The sequence below is a fragment of the Mercenaria mercenaria genome, chromosome 8 (assembly GCF_021730395.1).
Source record: "Mercenaria mercenaria strain notata chromosome 8, MADL_Memer_1, whole genome shotgun sequence".
Classification (NCBI taxonomy): Eukaryota; Metazoa; Mollusca; class Bivalvia; order Venerida; family Veneridae; genus Mercenaria; species Mercenaria mercenaria.
The window spans coordinates 69,200,884-69,220,275 of NC_069368.1; the positions used below are offsets into that span (position 1 = coordinate 69,200,884).

General features: G+C 36.3%; 1 protein-coding gene across 1 annotated transcript in view; it reads left to right on the top strand.

Moving 5' to 3' along the window:
* LOC123566140 (uncharacterized) overlaps positions 1–19,392 on the top strand; it is a 49,965-nt gene that overhangs the window by 16,592 nt on the left and 13,981 nt on the right. The window contains exons 10-16 of the mRNA XM_045360018.2: positions 3,555–3,690; positions 9,484–9,626; positions 12,858–12,987; positions 15,756–15,886; positions 17,615–17,780; positions 18,100–18,310; positions 18,635–18,780. Of these exons, the coding sequence (XP_045215953.2) occupies positions 3,555–3,690; positions 9,484–9,626; positions 12,858–12,987; positions 15,756–15,886; positions 17,615–17,780; positions 18,100–18,310; positions 18,635–18,780 (1,063 nt within the window). The remainder of the gene's footprint in view (positions 1–3,554; positions 3,691–9,483; positions 9,627–12,857; positions 12,988–15,755; positions 15,887–17,614; positions 17,781–18,099; positions 18,311–18,634; positions 18,781–19,392) is intronic.

Sequence of the window (19,392 nt, forward strand, 5' to 3'; positions counted from 1 at the left end):
AAATAATAGAAAAACATTGTGACCTCTCTAGAGGCCGTATTTTTCATGGGATCTGTATGAAAGTTGGTCTGAATGTTCATCTTGGTGATATCTAGGTCAAATTCGAAAGTGGGTCACGTGCCTTCAAAAGCTAGGTCAGTAGGTTAAATAATAGAAAAACCTTGTGACCTCTCTAAAGGCCATATTTTTCATGGGATCTGTATGAAAGTTGGTCTGAATGTTCATCTTGATGATGTCTAGGTCAAATTCGAAAGAGGGTCATGTGCGGTCAAAAACTAGGTCAGTAGGTCTAAAAATAGAAAAACCCTGTGGCCTCTCTAGAGGCCATACTTGTAAATGGATCTCCATAAAAATTGGTCAGAATGTTCATCTTGATGATATCTAGGTCAAGTTCGAAAGTGGGTCACGTGCCGTCAAAAAGTAGGTCAGTAGGTCAAATAATGAAATAACGTTGTGACCTCTATGAAAGTTGGTCTGAATGTTTATCTTGATGATATATAGGTCAAGTCTGTAACTGGGTCAACTGCGATCAAAAACTAGGTCAGTAGGTCTAAAAATAGAAAAACCTTGTGACCTCTCTAGAGGCCATACCCTTGAATGGATCTTCATGAAAATTGGTCAGAATGTTCACCTTGATGATATCTAGGTCAGGTTTGAAACTGGGTCACGTGCCTTAAAAATTAGGTCACTAGGTCAAATAATAAAAAAACGTTGTGACCTCTCTAGAGGCCATACTTTTCATGGGATCTGTATGAAAGTTAGTCTGAATGTTCATCTTGATGATATCTAGGTCAAAAACTAGGTCAAGTAGGTCTAAAATTAGAAAAATCTTTTGACCTCTCTAGAGGCCATGTTTTTCAATGGATCTTCATGAAAATTGATCTGAATGTTCATCTTGATGATATCTAGGTCAGTTTCGAAATTGGGTCATGTGTGGTCAAAAACTAGGCCAGTAGGTATAAAAATAGAAAAACCTTGTGACCTCTCTAGAGGCCATATTTTTCATGAGATCTTCATAAAAATTAGTGAGAATAATCACCTTGATGATATCTAGGTAAAGTTTAAAACAGGGTCACATACCTTCGAAAACTAGGTCAATAAGTCAAATAATAGAAAACCCTTGTGACCTCTCTCAATGGATCTTCATGAAAATTGGTCAGAATTTTTATCTTGATAATATCTAGGTCAGATTCAAAACTGGGTCACATGAGCTCAAAAACTAGGTCACTATGTCAAATAATAGAAAAAACAAAGTCATACTCAAAACTGGGTCATGTGGGAAGAGGTGAGCGATTCAGGACCATCATGGTCCTCTTGTTTGTATAGAATGAACCAGGGGCCTCCACAGCCAGACATTTAAGATCACTAACTTTGAATCATTTGCATTTCAATTCTGTTGGTTCCAGCTCAATCTGGATAGTCATGTAAGGAAGCCATCCAGCTGGATTGTAGAAGGTCATTGTTTCATGTCCCAGAGATAATGTCAGGAAGGGCACTGTGGTGCTCTATAATTAAATCAAACATTAAATTTCAAATTAATGTCATTTTTTGTCCCCACAAGACCCACAGAGCTTAGAAATTTGCTCTAGACTTTCTGCCTGCTTGTAATTTGGGAGGTCCAGAAAACCTTTTTGAAGTTCATTTTAAGCTTGACTATTTGAAGAATAAGGAGAGTTATTCTACTCACCACGGCGTTGGCTTTGGTGTCGGTGTCAGCGTCACACCTTGGTTAAATTTATTGTACCAGTGCTTATTTTGACAAAACCTTTTGATATATAGCTTTGAAACTTTCGACACTTGTGTACCATCACCATGTCCAGTTTTAGGTAAATGTACATAACTCTGAATTATGGCCCCTTTTATGTAGACTGTTTGACATATGGCTTTGAAACTTTTATCACTTGTTTATTATAACAGTCTCTTTCTGGTAGGCAGGAGTACTTAACTCTGTCAAGTATTTTGGCTGAATTATAGTCCTTTTTGAACTTGTAAATTGGTTCAGTTATGGTACAAGTCCATGTTTTGTCAAAACTATTAGACATGTGGCTTTGAAACTTTACACATTTGTTCATCATGATGGTCTCCATGTGTTGTCAAAGATATATAACTGTGTTGAATTTTAGCCCGCTTTTTGTACTTGGAAATCAGTAAAGTTTTTCGTACCAGTCCATATTTTGTCTAAACTATTTGACATATGGCTTTGAAACTTTGACCACTTGTTTACTATCATAGTCTCTGTATGTAGGCAAGACTACATAACTATGACAAGGATTTTGGCTCAGTTATGGTCCTTTTTGGACTTTTTTGTCTTATCTATTTTCCTTCATTTGTCTAAAAATCTCTGATAATATTTTGACCCCATACTTACATTATTTCTTTGAATAGTTGAGCAAGCTGTCAACAGGTAGCTCTTGTTGTTTTAAGGCAGAATGAATTCAAAAGGTTAGGGATAATCACCCTTGTAAAGATGTGGCCATAATCCATACAGAATGTGATTTTTAGTCCTTTTTAGCTCGACTGTTCAAGGATTAGTCTAGCTATTCTACTCACCCTGGTGTCAGTGTCGGCGTCGGCGTCGACATCGGCGTCACATCTTGGTTAAAGTTTTGCATGCAAGTACATATTGCTATCTTTTAAAGGCATATAGCTTTGAAACTTATTTTTTTCTTTTTTTAGGTCAGTTACCAACCTCACTGGGTCAAGTCCCATAACTCTGACATGTATTTTGGCCAAATTATGCCCCCTTTTGGACTTTAAAATCCTGGTTAAAGTTTTACATGCAAGTTATTATCTCCAAAACTAATGCAGATATTGAATTGAAACTTCACATGTGTCTTTGGGGTCATAAAACTAGGTGATAGCATCAAGAGCCATAACTCTGACATGCATTTTGGCAAAATTATGCCCTTATTTGGACTTAGAAAATCTTGGTTCAAGTTTTGCATTCAAGTACATATAGCTATCATTTAAAGGCATATGGCTTTGAAACTTATTTTTTCTTTTTTTAGGTCAATTACCAACCTCACTGGGTCAAGTCCCATAACTCTGACATGTATTTTGGTCAAATTATGCCTCCTTCTGGACTTAGAAAATCCTGGTTTAAGTTTTGCATGCAAGTTACTATCTCCAAATCAAATGCAGATATTGAATTGAAACTTTACTGTATCTTCAGGGTTATAAAACTAGGTTACAGCATCAAGTCCCATAACTCTGACATGCATTTTGGCCAAATTATGTCCCCTGTGAACTTAAAACTTCTGGTTGAAGTTTTGCTTGCAATTTACTATCTCCAGAACTAATGCAGATGCTGGATTGAAACTCTATAGATATTCTAACATTGCGGGTAATATTCCTGCTTCTGGGACAAAAGTTCGCATAGTCGAGCATTTGCTGTCTTATGGACAGCATTTGTTAAGGATTTGAAGCTCACTGTTTATACCATGTAAAAGTATCAAAATCATGCAAACGGTCAGGACATGTGAGAATTTACAAAATTATGATGTATCAGTTGTATATGATCTGTTTTCAGTGTATAGATATATGATTTATTTCAGATCTGGTGCTCAAGTGTCTTTGTGGCATGAGCTAATAGTGAATTACATTGTCTCAGGGAGAACTCTCCTGGTCAGGGAGTCTAGAAACTTACTCAACTCTCCATTGTTGAAGGAAAATAATGTTCTGAACTGGAAGGTAAGTTTGTGTGTATTTTAAATATTTCTCACTGAAGCACTATCACACTTGAATAAGCTAGTGGTGATCAAACTATATTATCTTTGGGAGGAAGATTTTGGTTTGAAAGTTAAGAAACTTACAAACTTTCCAAAGTTAGAGTATTTCTCTCTCTCTCTGTTCATAGGGCTTCCTCTTGCTCTATTTTTCAGGTCAGATCTCCCTGTGTTTGTACTGGTACACTGGGTGAATCGTGCCCTGTGTCACTGCCAATGCAAGTTAAGCACCTTTGAACATGTTTTTCATGAAAAGGGAATTATATAAATCTGGTATAACAATAATTATGCGTTTAATTTGAAGGTAACTTGGAACAGGATGTTGTAAGTGTCAAGGAGAGTGAAATAAGAAAAATAGATGATAAAGGAAGCCATCCTGTACTTAAAATAAATGATAACTGAGATGATTGATGAACTTAAGCAATAAATATCAATACTGTAGATTATAAGAATCTTTCACTAGTTGTAGGTGCAGATGGGAATATCTGGCTCGAGGGTAACTGTTTAAGCGGTAACGAGGCTCCTGCCGAGTTACCGCGTTAACAGTTACCCGAGAGCCAGATATTCCCATCTGCACCTACAGCCAGTGATTGAATCTTTTTCTTGCATGCCATATTAAAAAAATAATAGTAAAAATAAATTCAAACAAATGATTTTCTTATAGCACTTTTTTCTTATATTAGCGTACTTAAACAAAGCACGGGAACTTTACGTCCGTAAACAGGAAGTACGTCATGATGTTACAAAGTCGAAAACAACGTAATAGTTCCGTTTTTTTTTTATCATCTGCATTGAAATGTTATGTTATTTCCGTAAAATGACGTTTTTTGAATCGAGAAATATGTTATAAGGAACAAAGAGAAACTGTTAAGGTATTTTATTTTCATCCCGTTTTACGTAAAACATTATTATTACTACACAGATCTTCTGTACATATATAGTTCGTTATATGTCATTTACAGCATGTGAGTCATCTTACAACCCGGGGTGTAAGATGGAGTTTTCCAGCACCGGTGAAATCACCAGAAATCCCAGTCTGGTATGCAAGAATTGGTTTTCTCACCTATCCCCACAGTGCTTGTCTCACACTGGTCATAAACTTCTATATATTACTATGTCTTTATAGTTTGACTGCGTTATTTAAATCTTATGTTTGCTAAAGCTATAATTATTAATCAAATAGCGCTTCATATAGTGAGGGTCTTTGATACTGAACTGTTTAACACTTCTTATGACCTCACTGTCATATGATGACACTGTAAGGATCAGATATGTTTTCAATTATTAATGGATAGTTAGTAAAATATATTAATAAAATTAATTGATAAAATAATGTGAGAAATTAAATCCACCCCACTAGTTAAGTTGTGGTTATAAGGAAGTCCAACTTCCCTTACAGAAGAAAAAGGTCTGCTGTGTACTCGTGCTGTGTACACACAGCGTATATGATGCGTACATAATGTGTACTGAAATCAAGGGCTTTAAATAGTATGCAGGATATACACCGCACATACACCGATAGTACGTTTGTAGTACACTTTTGACATGCAAATGAGCTCTGCCGCGTACTACTTGCTGCGTACATGCTGTGGACTACATAGTACACAGGATGTAAGCTGGAGGAATTTAGTATGCTGGAAATAGTACGCAGCATGTACGCGGCACATACACTTTTCACATGCAAATGAGCCTGCGGTGTACTACCCCTGTGGCGTACATGCTGTGTACTCCTGGCCCGAGTCCTGCGGCGTACATGCTGTGTACTCCTGCTGCATACATGCTGTGTACTCTTGTGGCGAAACTGCTGTGATAATGTAAATTCCTTACCCCACCAACTTTCGTATGCAACTGCTGATCATTTGGACAGAAAAAAATACAGAAAAAAGATAAGTGATATGCATCAATAAGTATTTACCCTTACCAAAATAATGTAGATTGATGTTATCAAATAAATTAGTATGCTTTTCTTCATCCACTTTTCAATGAAATAAATCAATTTTTGTAGCATGTAATTTGGTAAACATTTGAAGAAAATGGCATAACTGCATCAAGGGGAAACAACTTTAATTCAACTAAATATAAGTGTTATGATTTATTATAGATGATGTGTGTGTAGTATGTATTTATTTTGATTAAAATCCATCTGAGAACAATCTAGGACTGGAATTATATAAGCATTTATACACTTACGTCCGTAAAAAGTAGCGCACCAAAAAATTTTGGATTGATTTTTTCCAATGGGGCGAGCGTAATTAGCCAAAAACGTTCTGAAAATATACGAGCGGCAAATCCGATGAACAACTTTTTAATTTGGTGAGGCCTTAATGAGTTAACATAATGAGCATTAAAGCCTTTATAAAACATGATAGAATGGTGTTTTGCTTAAGAGTATTCAAATAACAGTGAGAGCTATTGATTCTTCTCATTCGGGCGCTGTTGAGGCATTATCTTGGTAATTATTTCATGTATTACAAAATGTAATGCAACGAAGTTCAAATAAGGCTTTTCAATTATCCAAGTTAAAAAGCTCCAGGATTAATTCAAAATGAAAAAGAATATATTTTTTACAATGCATGCAAGGTGCAGCTCAGAAATCACTAAGATGTAAGCTTCACAAATGAACATTGCAAATAGTTTGGCAAATTTTCATTGTTCAGAATACCGGTAATCTGAACTATTCTATGCTATTAAGATAAAAGTTACTCGGAAATCAAGTTCTTGCTTCCAAAAAAAAAAAAAAACAAATGTACAAATCCTTCCTGCATGAAGTGTACTTAGCATATATGAAGTTTACTTCAGACTTTAACTTATAAAAAAAACTAAGTAAGAATGCCAAAAGAAATTGTACAAGTCTTTCCCGCGTATATGAAGTGTACTGCACAAATTTCAAAGTATCTGCGGTGTACATGCAGTGTACTATTTTCTTGTACAAGTCCCTCCTGCGTACATGCAGTGTACTCCTTAAATTTTCAGAGTCCGTGCTGCGTACTTGAAGTGTACTAGTGACCTCCTGCGTACATGCTGTGTACTCGTCGAAATAGTTCGATACGCGGCATGTACGCGGCATGCGGTGTATGTAAAATGTACTCCTCTGGCGTACTACTGTGTTCACGGCATATACACAGCAAATACGCAGCATGTACACCAGAGAGGCTTGCTTCTGTAAGGGTTTGGTTTGAAATATGTCCAAAACCTCAGTAGAATCTTGTTTTTGGACAAAATCTGCACCTCAAGTTGGGATTTCCTTATCCACAACTGAAGGGCATGGTAGATTTTGCTCTGTAATCACAATGCTGATAAATTTGCTATTATTAACAAACAGGAAGACTAGTAACATGGAAACAGTATTGAACATTACATTGCCAAAATATAACCAGTGAAAATTTCTCAGCGATACTAATATAGCTGTTATGTGTTTAGATGAAATGAAATTTCAAAATAAAGTTGCCTAAAAAACTTTCAAGTTTTGATATTTGGCCTTTATTCCATATTACTCAACATAGAATAAGAACATATACCATTCTTTGTCTTTTATTTATCTCATTGTTATACTGTTAAATGTTTTAAGATCATATAACACATTATGAGGAACAAATGACTTAAAATACTTGATTTCTAAATTAATATATTCTACATCTGCCTAGGTAAATGCATCAATAGATCTGAGAAAACATTGAAAAGTTAAGTTGGCATGTTTTTGGCCGCTCTATCTTCAAGCAAGAGGAGACCAGGCACAAGCATGAGACAACACGTGATGCGATGACCCCTATAAAACGCAGACGGCACCCAGCACACGGACCACACCCGAATGTATGACAGTAGACCTCAGCTCACCACGGCTCCGCACCAAAACGATGCCACGAAGCAAGTCAAGGGCTGCTACCAAACACTCAGTGCTAGAAAGCTGTCTGATACATGTCTGTGCTAAAACAAGAACGACAATATTGGCATTATTGTCCACGAAAACGGCACGCGTTAAATATTCATGAGACAGCCCAGTTCTTCAGCTAGTAAAACTAAAATACGGACTAACCAGGCCTACCACACAAAACACCAACTGATGCACCCCAGACACACTTCACCTTGCAAGAAGCAACGCAACATAGGCACCACACAACATTATAGTGAAGCATTACAGACAACGGAATGCAACCAGGGCCTCACCAGTACCATTGTGATGCATTACAGACACTTCATATCATAAGAAACAGTGCAACATAGGCATTACCAACACTATAGTGAAGCACTACGGACAACGGAATGCAACTTGGGCCTCACCAGTACCATAGTGATACATTACAGACACAACCTAGGTTTCGCCAATACTGTAATTATTCACTATAAAAGCTTCACTACGCAAAAAAGCAAAGCAACCTAGGCATCACCAGAACCTATAGTGGTGCACTACAACCACTTCACAAGCAAGCAACGCAACGCAACGCAATGCAATCTAGGACTCGCCAGTACTATAAGGACGAAATCCTAGTGACCCGAAGCAACTTCAGGTCAACCAGCCTTAAATAGCAAGGTGCATCTTTTGCAATGAACAACCTTTGGTGCACTGTTTAAGACAATAATGCCTTTGTGATAGGCTGATAAAGGCAAACATAGTTTCACCAAACTGAGCGGACCGTGTCCATAACTGACAGACGACAACGCTAATTACACTGAACTGTTCCGAATAAAATTCATCACACCAAATGCATAGATATATCTCTAGTTCGGCGTCTACCGTGTAAATCGCCACAAAACAAACACCCAAGCGGTTATTGTTTAGCAATCTAATTAACTTGATATCTCGCCTGATCCCCTCAATTCAACATTATTTGAGCGACAGTCCTAACATATAAGGTATAATTACCGATTCATAAAAATTACATAACACAGAAATAACTGCCAGTGAGCCTTATCTTTTATCTAGAAGCTAAGATATAAATGAAAATACCTAAGCTAAAGTAATACACAAGTTCATGTAATTTCTTTTCCTATATATTCTTTTACAGAAAATGTCTTAAACATTAATCTAATTTCCGATATCCGATATCCTAAAAAAGCACACAGTTCCAATTAAAAACATTCTAACGAATGCTGTTATTTATCAACACAATACACCTGAATTCCATAAATCGGGAACTATCCAAAAGTTAATTTCCAGGAAGTATCTACGGTACTTTGAAGTTCCTTCGACTTGGCTTCTACCACAGAACATTCATTCGTAACTTCTTTGAGTATGATTATAATTGGGATATCAGAGACTTCACAGTGTACGTTGCACTAACAGCTCACTGACATCTTCAATAAATGCCATATAAGAAATCTGTACCCTGAAAGTATAATACAAAACGCAGCAAATCTGACACAAATTTCTCCAGAATGTCAGGTCTTTCACCAAAAACTAAGTTAACCATAAAAAATTACTGCATTAGCAACTTTAGGGGTGTGGCGGGAGGGTAAGTTTATCTTTACTGAACGACATGTAGAAGAACAGTAGATTCTGTCAGTCAGTGTATAATAACGGTTTATTCGCCCTTTCAGACGCAATGTGAGAAATCTGCACGGGCTTTTTGCTTTTATATCGAACAACTGGCTGTGTTCTCGGCTCGCTGAACATGCACATCAGTACTGTATTGATAAAACGAGAACCAGTTCAACTGAATAATAAAGGCCGATTAATCCCGAATCCTTAGCAACTAACAAACATTTTAAGTCTCGAGGAATAAATGAAATTATTTTAAAGAAATAATATATATTATTTCAGAAGTATGAAAATCAAGGCAGACTGTTTATAGATATAATTACTGATACACCTGGACAGTTCATGCAGGCAGGTGAAGGCGGAAACATGTTTGAAGTCATACAGGAATATGTCAGATTTCTGGAACTCCTGCTCTCTCAGATAAGGTAAACTTTGTACATCTGGTCATTGATAGAATAAAAATATTTTGGAATCATAAGTATCCTTAGGGGACATTTGTTGTTAGAATCAGTTTTATTTAACTCAGATTGTATTACTAAGAATCTTTTGGTTTATTGCCAAATTTCTTCGACTTTTTGGCAGCTCCCTTACAGAAGCAAGCCTCTGTGGCGTACATGCTGCGTATTTGCTGTGTATATGCCGCGAACACAGTAGTACGCCAGAGGAGTACATTTTACATACACCGCATGCCGCGTACATGCCGCGTACTATTTCGACGAGTACACAGCATGTACGCAGGAGGTCACTAGTACACTTCAAGTACGCAGCATAGACTCTGAAAATTTAAGGAGTACACTGCATGTACGCAGGAGGGACTTGTACAAGAAAATAGTACACTGCATGTACACCGCAGATACTTTGAAATTTGTGCAGTACACTTCATATACGCGGGAAAGACTTGTACAATTTCTTTTGGCATTTTTACTTAGTTTTTTTTTATAAGTTAAAGTCTGAAGTAAACTTCATATGCGCGAAAGGGACTTGTTCATTTTCTTTTGGTGTTTATACTTCGTATTTTTTTAGGTAAAAGTCTGAAGTACACTTCATGCAGGAAGGATTTGTACATTTTGTAGCTCGACTATTCGAAGAATAGTCTAGCTATTCTACTCACCCTGGCGTCGGCGTCGGCGTCGGCGTCACACCTTGGTTAAGTTTTTGCATGCAAGTACATACAGCTATCATTTAAAGGCATATAGCTTTGAAACTTATTTATTCTTTTTCTAGGTCAATTACCAACCTCACTGGGTCAAGTTCCATAACTCTAACATGTATTTTGAGCAAATTATGCCCCCTTTTGGACTTAGAAAATTCTGGTTAAAGTTTTACATGCAAGTTACTATCTCCAAAACTAATGCAGATATTGAATTGAAACTACACATGTGTCTTCGGGGTTATAAAACTAGTTGATAGCACCAAGTCCCATAACTCTGACCTTCATTTTGGCCAAATTATGCCCCCTTTTGGACTTAGAAAATTCTGGTTAAAGTTTTGCGTGCAAGTACATACAGCTATTACTAAAAGGCATATAGATTTGAAACTTATTTTTTCTTTTTCTAGATCAATTACCTACCTCACTGGGTCAAGTCCCATAACTCTGGCATGTATTTTGGCCAAATTATGCCCCCTTTTGGACTTAGAAAATTCTGGTTAAAGTTTTGCGTGCAAGTACATACAGCTATTACTAAAAGGCATATAGATTTGAAACTTATTTTTTCTTTTTCTAGATCAATTACCTACCTCACTGGGTCAAGTCCCATAACTCTGGCATGTATTTTGGCCAAATTATGCCCCCTTTTGGACTTAGAAAATTCTGGTTAAAGTTTTGCGTGCAAGTACATACAGCTATTACTAAAAGGCATATAGATTTGGAACTTATTTATTCTTTTTCTAGATCAATTACCTACCTCACTGGGTCAAGTTCCATAACTCTTAACATGTATTTTGAGCAAATTATGCCCCCTTTTGGACTTAGAAAATTCTGGTTAAAGTTTTACATGCAAGTTACTATCCCCAAAACTAATGCAGATATTGAATTGAAACTTAACATGTTTCTTCGGGGTTATAAAACTAGTTGATAGCATCAAGTCCCATAACTCTGATATGTCCCCTTTTGAACTTAAAACTCTTTTGATATTTAACATTTTGGGTAATAATTTCCAGCTTCTGTGACAATATTTCGAATAGTCGAGCTTGGCTGTCTTATGGACAGCTCTTGTTTTTTTTTGAAGCAAGAACTTGATTTCTGAGTAACTTTTATCTTAATAGCATAGAATAGTTCAGATTACCGGTATTCTGAACAATGAAAATTTGCCAAACTATCTGCAATGTTCATTTGTGAAGCTTACATCTTAGTGATTTCTGAGCTGCACCTTGCATGCAGTGTAAAAATGTATTCTTTTTCATTTTGAATTAATCCTGGAGCTTTCTAACTTGAATAACTGAAAAGCCTTATTTGAACTTCTTTGCATTACATTTTGTAATACATGAAATAATTACCAAGATAATGCCTCAACAGCGCCCGAATGAGAAGAATTAATAGCTCTCACTGTTAGTTGAATACTCTTAAGCAAAACACCATTCTATCATGTTTTATAAAGGCTTTAATGCTCATTATGTTAACTCATTAAGGCCTCACCAAATTAAAAAGTTGTTCATCGGATTTGCCGCTTGTATATTTTCAGAACGTTTTTGGCTAATTACGCTCGCCCCATTGGAAAAAATCAGTCAAAAATTTTTTGGTGCGCTACTTTTTACGGACATAAAAGTGTATAAATGCTTATATAATTCCAGTCCTAGATTGTTCTCAGATGAATTTTAATCAAAATAAATACATACTACGCACACATTGTCTATAATAAATCATAACACTTATATTTAGTTGAATTAAAGTTGTTTCCCCTTGATGCAGTTATGCCATTTTCTTCAAATGTTTACCAAATTACATGCTGCAAAAATTTATTTCATTGAAAAGTGGATGAAGAAAAGCATACTAATTTATTTGATAACATCAATCTACATTATTTTGGTAAGGGTAAATACTTATTGATGCATGTCACTTTTCTTTTTCTGTTTTTTTCTGTCCAAATGATCAGCATTTGCATATGAAAGTTGGTGGGGTAAGGAATTTACATTATCACAGCAGTTTCGCCACAAGAGTACACAGCATGTACGCCGCAGGACTCGGGCCAGGAGTACACAGCATGTACGCCGCAGGAGTACACAGCATGTACGCCGCAGGGGTAGTACACCGCAGGCTCATTTGCATGTGAAAAGTGTATGTGCCGCGTACATGCTGCGTACTATTTCCCGCATACTAAATTCCTCCAGCGTACATCCTGTGTACTATGTAGTCCACAGCATGTACGCAGCAAGTAGTACGCGGCAGAGCTCATTTGCATGTCAAAAGTGTACTACAAACGTACTATCGGTGTATGTGCGGTGTATATCCTGCGTACTATTTAAAGCCCTTGATTTCAGTACACATCATGTACGCATCATATACGCTGTATGTACACAGCAAGAGTACGCAGCAGGCCTTTTTCTTCTGTAAGGGAGATGGTAGTCATAGCTTCTGTTCAGTCTAAACAGCTGATGGCATGTATTGACATGTTGCTGTTTTGTTATTATTATTTTTGTTATATTATACACTTTTATAGTGAACTTGAGGTAGAGGGACGTGTACGGCAGAATGTACATAAATGTTTGCTGAAATGCATGGAGAAAGAAACACCACTCAAAGCACCACTATCTCTAGCATGTATAGACTCAGGAATACCAGATTTTACAGTAAGTAATTTAAGCAACTGCAGCGTTTGTCACTATATAAGATTAACCTCTAACCAAAATTAGAAATGAAAAGTTTTATTATAATATATGTTAATGAATACATCCTTTAATTTTTATGCCCCCGGCATCTACTGATGCGGGAGGCATATAGTGATTGTCCTGTCCATCCGTCCATCCGAGGTTAACCAAATGGGACCGTTTCTTCTAACATCATTACCCCTTACTAGAATGACTTGATACTAATGCAGATGTAACCTGTGACCATTCCTCATCTTCAGAAATCACCTGACCTCAGTTTGACCTTGACCTCATTTTGGACTTAGGTTGCTTTATATGGGCCATCTCTTGGTTAACCAAATGGGACCGTTTCGTCTAGCATCAATACCCCTTACTAGAATGACTTGATACTAATGCAGATGTAACTTGTAACCATTCCTCATCTTCAGACATCACCTGACCTCAGTTTGACCTTGAACTTGACCTCGTTTTTGACTTGGGTTGCTTTGTATCAACAAGGATGCCACCGGGGGCATCAAGCGTTTATTGAACGCAGCTTCTTGTTTTGAAACTAATACAGAGTAGATCAAATTAAGGATGTACATAATATATTGTAAAAATATCTCTTCCTGTTGCATGTACAATAAAATTTGCAAATAGCATAAATCTCTGATGTGAAGAATTCTTGATTTTGCTCTGCTTTATTATGCCCCGGAAGTTGGGCATATTTAAATCTCACTGCCCGTCCGTGCGTCTGTGCATGCGTACGTGTAAATTCTAGTCCGGGCTGTAACTCTTCCATCCATAAAGGGATTTTGAAAATGCTTGGCATAAATGGTCACCATAATGAGACGATGTGTCGTGCATAAGACCCAGATCCCTAGCTTCAAGGTCAAGGTCAGTCGCACTTAGAGGCCAAAGGTTAACAGGGTCTGTTTGTGTCCGGTCCACAACTCTGCCATCCATGCAGGGATTTTGAAATTACTTGGCATAAATGTTTACCATAATGAGACGATGTGTCACGCACAAGACCCAGACCCTTAGTTCTAAGGTCAAGGTCACACTTAGAAGTCAAAGGTTAACACGGTCTGTTTCGTGTCCTGTTCATAACCCTGCCATTCATCAAGGGATTTTGAAATTACTTGGCATAAATATTCCCCATAATGAGACACTATGTCTTGTGCAAGATCCAGACCCCTAGCTGTAAGGTCAAGGTCACACGTAGAAGTCAAAGGTTAACATAGTCTGTTTCTTGTCTGGTCCATAACTCTGCCATTTATCAAGGGATTTGAAAACAATTAGACACAAATGTAACCATATAGAGAAGGTGTGTTGGGCTTATGATACGGGGTCTCTCAGGTCAAGGTCAAGGTCACAAGATGATTCATACCTAAAGTATTCTGGCATATTTTGCGCAGACAACTGCAGCATTCTCGGGCACCCTTCGGGGGCATTTGTCACTAATAGTGACAGCTCTTGTTTCTTATATGTTTAACTGTGAAATTTGTTTATTTGGTGAGCATAAAATTTTGTGATTTTGACACAAAACAACAATATCATGGGGTCATGAATTTGTCAATTTCTATTTTTCAAAGATAAAGTAGATGAAAAAAAAAATGCACAGTTTCAGACTTAGATCATTATGGATGTTAGTATTGAAAAATTTTATGTTCAGAATTTAGCTTAGAGAAGATGACACACACAAAAAAACTTTGTTATTCATCAGGGGATTTTAATATAATGAGATAATGTGTCATGCAATAGACCTGGATCCCTAGATGAATGGTCAAGGCCAAACTTTGAGGTCAAAGGTCAGTAGGTTTTTTTTTCTGTCCATTCTGCAACTCGACTATCCATCTAGAGATTTTGATACAATTTGACACAAATGTTCCACATAATCAGACAGTATATCAGGTACAAAACACAGAAGTCAAGGCTACTCTTAGAGTCCAAACATCCATAGTGTTTTTTTCCTGTCCAGTCAATAACACTGCCATCCTAGAAGGGATTCTAATATTACATGGCAGATTAATGTATCTCATAATGAGATGTGTCATGTGCAACACCTAGACTCCTAGCTAAAAGGTCAGTATCACACTTAGAGGTCAAAGGTCAATAATTTTTTTCACTGTCTGGTCAATAACCTATAAGTTATAAATAATTTGATCAAACATTTACCCAAATGTTGTATATCAGTTACAACTTCCATTACAATGAAGCAGTATGAGGGGCACCTTCATCAAAGGTAGTTTCTTGTTTATTAAGTTTTAGAACCACATGTATATATGTTTCTCATGACTAAGCTGAAGTTCTGTTCATTGCTTGGTCATAAAGTTATTGTATTGTAACTTTATAAATGAAGAAACAGATACATTAGTATTACACGGAGGACCTAAGCAGTGGTCCATCTTTACATTACAGTGACCTCCGACATCAGGATTTTGATTAATTTTTTTCAGCATTTTGGTATTGAATTAAGATGTGAAAATCTTTTTTAGTATTTCTAAAGTTTTAAACCAGTGTGGGTGATGTAATGAAAAAAAGGGGGAAAAAAGGAAAATATTTGAATTTCTTCTCAATGGTCATGTGATATTAAGATCACATTTTTACAGTGTAATTATTATCATGTAAAACACTGTTCATAGAAATTTAGCTACATTGGCCACTTCTCAACTAAAATGAAAAGTTACAAAACTATTTTTAATGGTACAAGATGTTGTGAAAGGTATTGATTTCGATAGAAGGTGTTATTTTCCATTTTAATTTTTCAGGATGTAAATTTCATTAAAGATGTGTTATTCAGCGTAGATACATTGCTGAAAGATGAGACATGTGTAGGCAATGATGCAACCCTCACAAAGGTTGTCCTGCATCTTCTAGAATCAAGCCTTCAGTTACATAGGTAAATATATGAGTAGAGTAACCCCCAAATAAACAAGCCACATGTCACAGGTTCATGTCCCATGCAGTGTTGGTGTGTAAACTGGGTACAAGGTTAATAACCTCATTCAGTTTCGAGACTGAGCTCAGAATCAACCTTTCTTTGGGTATAAATTTCAAGACTTAGCTTCTGTACTAGTAGGTATAAATTTCATGACTGAGTCAGTTTCAAGACTGAGCTCAGAATCAACCTTTCTTTGGGTATAATTTCAAGACTGAGTTCAGAATCAACCTTTTTTGTAAGTATAAATTTCAAGACTGAGCTCAGAATCAACCTTTCTGTGGATATGCATTTCAAGACTGAGCTCAGAATCGACCTTTCTGTGGATATACATTTCAAGATTGAGCTCATAATCAAACTTTTCTGTGGATATACATTTCAAGACCGAGCTTAGAATCAAACTTTCTATGGATATACATTTCAAAACTGAGCTCAGAATCGACCTTTCTGTGGATATACATTTCAAGACTGAGCTTAGAATCAAACTTTCTGTGGATATACATTTCAAGACTGAGCTCAGAATCGACCTTTCTTTGGATATACATTTCAAGATTGAGCTCATAATCAAACTTTTCTGTGGATATACTGTAAAAGCAGAAATTTTTGCGAGGGTTTAAATTTAGCTATATTCGCGAGTTCCTTCATATCGCGAAAAATAACCCTCGCTTAAATATTCACTATTAGTATAATTCAAATTCAAGTAGAATACCAGTTTAACAAATTCGCGAATATTAATTCTCGCGAACATACTCAAAATTTCGAATTCGCGAATCTTTGACGCAGTGAAAATATGTGCTTTTACAGTACATTTCAAGACTGAGCTCAGAATCAAACTTTCTGTGGATATACATTTCAAGACTGAGCTCGGAATCAAACTTTTTTTGGATACAAATTTCAATACTGAGCTCGGAATCAACCTTACCGTTATTGAGTTTCAAGACTGAGCTCAGAATTAACCTTGCATTGGATATAAATTTCAAGACTGAGCTTAAGAATCAACTTTTTAATTGGTCAGTTTCAAGACTGAGCTCAGAATTAACCTTGCTTTGGATATAAATTTCAAGACTGAGCTTAAGAATCAACTTTTTAATTGGTCAGTTTCAAGACTGAGCTCAGAATCAACCTTTCTGTTAGTCAGTTTCAAGGCTTAGCTCAGAATCAACCTTTCTGTCAGTCAGTTTCAAGGCTGGGTTCAGAATCAACCTTTCTGTCAGTCAGTTTCAAGGCTGGGTTCTGAATCAACCTTTCTGTCAGTCAGTTTCAAGGATGAGCTCAGAATGCAACTTTTCTTTTTATCTGTTTTAAGACAGACTAGAATCAACTTTTAAGTGGGTATAAATTTCAAGTCGGGTTTTAAAGCCACTAATCAATAGTTTAGCGAATATAAACATGTAAAAAACTGCTCATCTGGTGATGTAAAACAAGTTAAGAACTATGAAGTTCGCAGCTAATCTTACATTGACCATTCATATAAATGGTAAATGATAGTGTATGCTATATGTTGTGGAGCATTATCGTTCTGCAAATGACCTTTGTTTAAAAGCTGTATTATACTGCAAATGTTTAATCTTAGATAAGATTGGTAGTCTTTAGAGCTAGTAAGTTTCTGTTTAAGGGTTGTCTTAAACACATGTATTACAGTACTGTGGAAAACATTTAGTCATCTCGCTTTGTTTTCTTATTCAACAGGTGTAAAGGCTACATTCCTGTAGATATCAACAGTTTACTGATGTCAATTTGTATTTCCTGTTTGTCAGTAGACGTTACTAGCCAAGATGAGATAGGTGATGTGACCAAGTCATGTGACATGTGGACTGATTTGTATGAGAAAGTTGTCTTGGAATTTGTTGACATGGTAATGTTTAAAAATGATTTCCATTCTGAAACCAGTTTCACGTGCACATTTTAATTGTCTACTTGAATTTTATGATTTTCACTACTTCATACTATTACATATATCTCATTGGCATAAATGGTGTGCTTTTTATGGAAAAATAAGTTTGTATAAATGAAATCAATTCAATTATTACACCTAAAGTTGTAAAATGCATTGACTATTATTCCTAGTGCTGTTTATCTACATGGTAGAGTGTTATGGCATTATAAAAAATGGAAAAAAAAAATCTTTAAGCATTCAGTTGCTTTAAATAAATTCTAAAGTTTTCTTCTGGCAGCACATGGACAAGGGATCTATAAGATCAGTTGCATCACTGGTTCCTCAAGTAATACTAGCTATACAAGAATCCATACAGAGGTCAGGAACCAGTCCTGTCAGATGTGTGAACTTCCTGTCTATGCTGGGAACCAGATGTTTTCAACTGGTCAGTGACCACATGACTGAATTGTTGGAACTTTTTCTTGACTGGCAGTGCTATAAACTGAGTGGTAAATATTACATATTGTTGAATCTTTGAAGTCATCTGCTATCTGCAGTTTTTTGGATCATGGAACGTTCTAGCAATTGCATCACAGTGCAGTCATTCCATAAGTAATGTCTAGTAAAATGTACTGATCCTCTGTGATACCATGACATATGTAAATAAGCATGACCAGTCTATAGGGCTATACCAGAAGTAAAAAATGCTCCATCTTTAGTGTAAGTGTATTTCATCAGGAATTTTGATACAGTCAGTACATATAGTTTCAAAATGAAAAACATTTAGATTGTAAATATATATTTCAAGGAAGTTGTAATGTTTTTCATTTCAGACTTTCTTATTGTTGCATACCAGCATGAACCAGTGCCATTTCTTGCCATGTTCCAGGATATTTTCAGTAAAACATTGTCAGTGGAACACGAGGACAGACACCACGGAATGATTATTGTTGAGGAAATATCAAAAAGCAATTCACAGGTACTATTTAGATATGTGTCTACAGTGTATTTATGTAGAAAGGTCTAAACTTAGGAACAAAGGAATGTATATTGACGAAGTTTGAAACTGATAAAGCCATAGTTGTGTTTACTGTTGTTAAACTGTTTTCAGTTTTTAGCTCACTTGGGCACGAATGCTGAAGGTGAGCTTTTGTGATTGCCCTGTGTCTGTTGTGCATTATCAGCAGTTTTACTGTTAACGCTATATAGGTAACAATTTTAGCCAAATTTTAATGAAACTTGGTCAGAATGTTACTCTCAATAAAGTATTGAATGAGTTTGCTACTAGGTCATCTGGGGTCAGAGGGTAGGTCACAAGGTCATTTAATAGGAAAACCTTGATAACACCCTAGAAGCTACATTTTCTACCTCATCTTCATAAAATTTAATCAGATTGTTTGTCTCTATGAAATTTAAGTCAAATTTGAAATTTGGTTACCAGAGGTCAAAAACCAGGTCACTAGGTCAAATAATAGAAAATCTTGTTTACACACTAGAGGCCAAAAGTTTTATTTGATCATCATAAATCATTGTCAGAATGCTTATCTCTATGAAATCTAAATCATGTTTGACATTGGATTAGCTAGGTCAA